This window comes from Diabrotica virgifera, chromosome 1 (genome assembly GCF_917563875.1).
Source record: "Diabrotica virgifera virgifera chromosome 1, PGI_DIABVI_V3a".
Taxonomy (NCBI): Eukaryota; Metazoa; Arthropoda; class Insecta; order Coleoptera; family Chrysomelidae; genus Diabrotica; species Diabrotica virgifera.
The window spans coordinates 40,998,911-41,000,544 of record NC_065443.1 but is presented as its reverse complement, the minus strand read 5'-3'; the positions used below and the strand labels follow the sequence as shown (position 1 = coordinate 41,000,544).

General features: G+C 31.9%; 1 protein-coding gene across 1 annotated transcript; it reads left to right on the top strand.

Annotated features, from left to right (window-relative positions):
* Positions 1–292: 292 nt before the first annotated feature.
* Positions 293–773, top strand: LOC126890034 (histone H2B-like). Its single transcript, XM_050658855.1, has one exon. The coding sequence runs from the start codon at positions 312–314 to the stop codon at positions 771–773; it is 462 nt and encodes a 153-aa protein (XP_050514812.1). The 5' UTR covers positions 293–311.
* Positions 774–1,634: the final 861 nt, after the last annotated feature.

Sequence of the window (1,634 nt, the reverse complement as noted above, 5' to 3'; positions counted from 1 at the left end):
TCCTTACATGCATAATAAAGTATTAAATATATTTTTTCAAAAAAGGATACAAAATGAAACTGCATGTTTTAAGAAAAAATTTATTAAACAAATAAATGTGGCTTATGACCTTTTTGAAAATAACAAAATGAATATAAATTCTTAAAGAAAGAATATACCTACAATATTAATTTACATTAAAAAAATCGGTTTCATCACCCCTGTCTAGTTCCTCTGCTTCATCAACATTATAGTCTTGTTAAATGTTACTTGTACTGTTTTCAATAATACTGATATAAAACTGCTGGAGTAAGCGTAAGTTTGTGTTTGCGATGCCTCCTAAGACGAGTGGTAAAGCTGCTAAAAAAGCAGGAAAAGCCCAGAAGAACATTTCAAAAACCGATAAGAAAAAGAAGCGAAAGAGGAAGGAAAGCTATGCTATTTACATTTATAAAGTACTCAAACAAGTGCATCCTGATACCGGTATTTCCAGTAAGGCTATGAGTATCATGAACAGTTTTGTAAATGATATTTTTGAAAGAATCGCAGCTGAAGCTTCTCGTTTAGCTCATTATAATAAACGTTCTACAATTACAAGCAGAGAAATTCAAACCGCCGTACGTTTATTACTTCCTGGAGAATTAGCTAAACACGCTGTCAGTGAAGGTACCCTATATTTTCAAATGGTTGTTGAAGCTGTCCTTATGGAGCTAGAATGCTGGGACAGGTGTCATTTTGCAGGGATTTTTAAAACACTTTACAGTGATATAATATTATACAACATGATGTTATGATAATCAAGTTTTTCTCGAACAAAAAAATATATATTGTGATTAAGTTTTTTTTACAAAAAGTACTTACATAATTTAATTTTTTTTATATAGTATAGTATAGTTGATCCAAAAGATGGCATAACCCAGACATCCAAAGTGAAAGTTACCCTTCAACACCAAATTGTTCTATATGGTCCACACAATGTCCAGAAAAAAGTCACACCATTTTGAGCGTCGGGTTTGGGGGGGTGAGGGGGGAGAAATCTGTAAATTCGTAGTTTTTTAAGTTTTTCGCCAATATTTCTAAAACTATGCGGTTTAGCATAAACAACCTTCTATACAAAATTGTTATACATTAAATTTGAAATTAAAAAGGCCCTATGCATAATCTTTCTAAAATGAATGGTTCCAAAGTTACTGAGGTAGTATTGTATAGCTGGTACAAGAAAAGGCCTAACCCAAACATCCAAAGTAAAAGTTTTCCTCCAACACCAAAATGCTCTATATGGTCCACATATTGTTCAGGCAATTACTCGAAGGCATTTGATAAAATTGACCACCCTCTACTTCTCTCACTATGTAATTTTATGTCTTTTAGTAAACAAGCGCAAAAAATGTTGAAGTCATATTTAGATCAAAGATCTCAAAGCGTGTTTTTAAATAAAAAGTCGTCAAATAAAATATACCTATCACGAGGAGTTCCGCAAGGTTCTATATTGGGACCTTTGTTGTTTTCGATATACACCTCCCAGTTCTCAAGTTATTTAAATTATATGAAATCTCACTATTATGCAGATGACACAATTGTCCTTAGAGTTTAAAGAATCAGAAGTTGAAAATGCTTGTTCTAAAATTAATAAAGAACTAAAATCTATTTCAGAC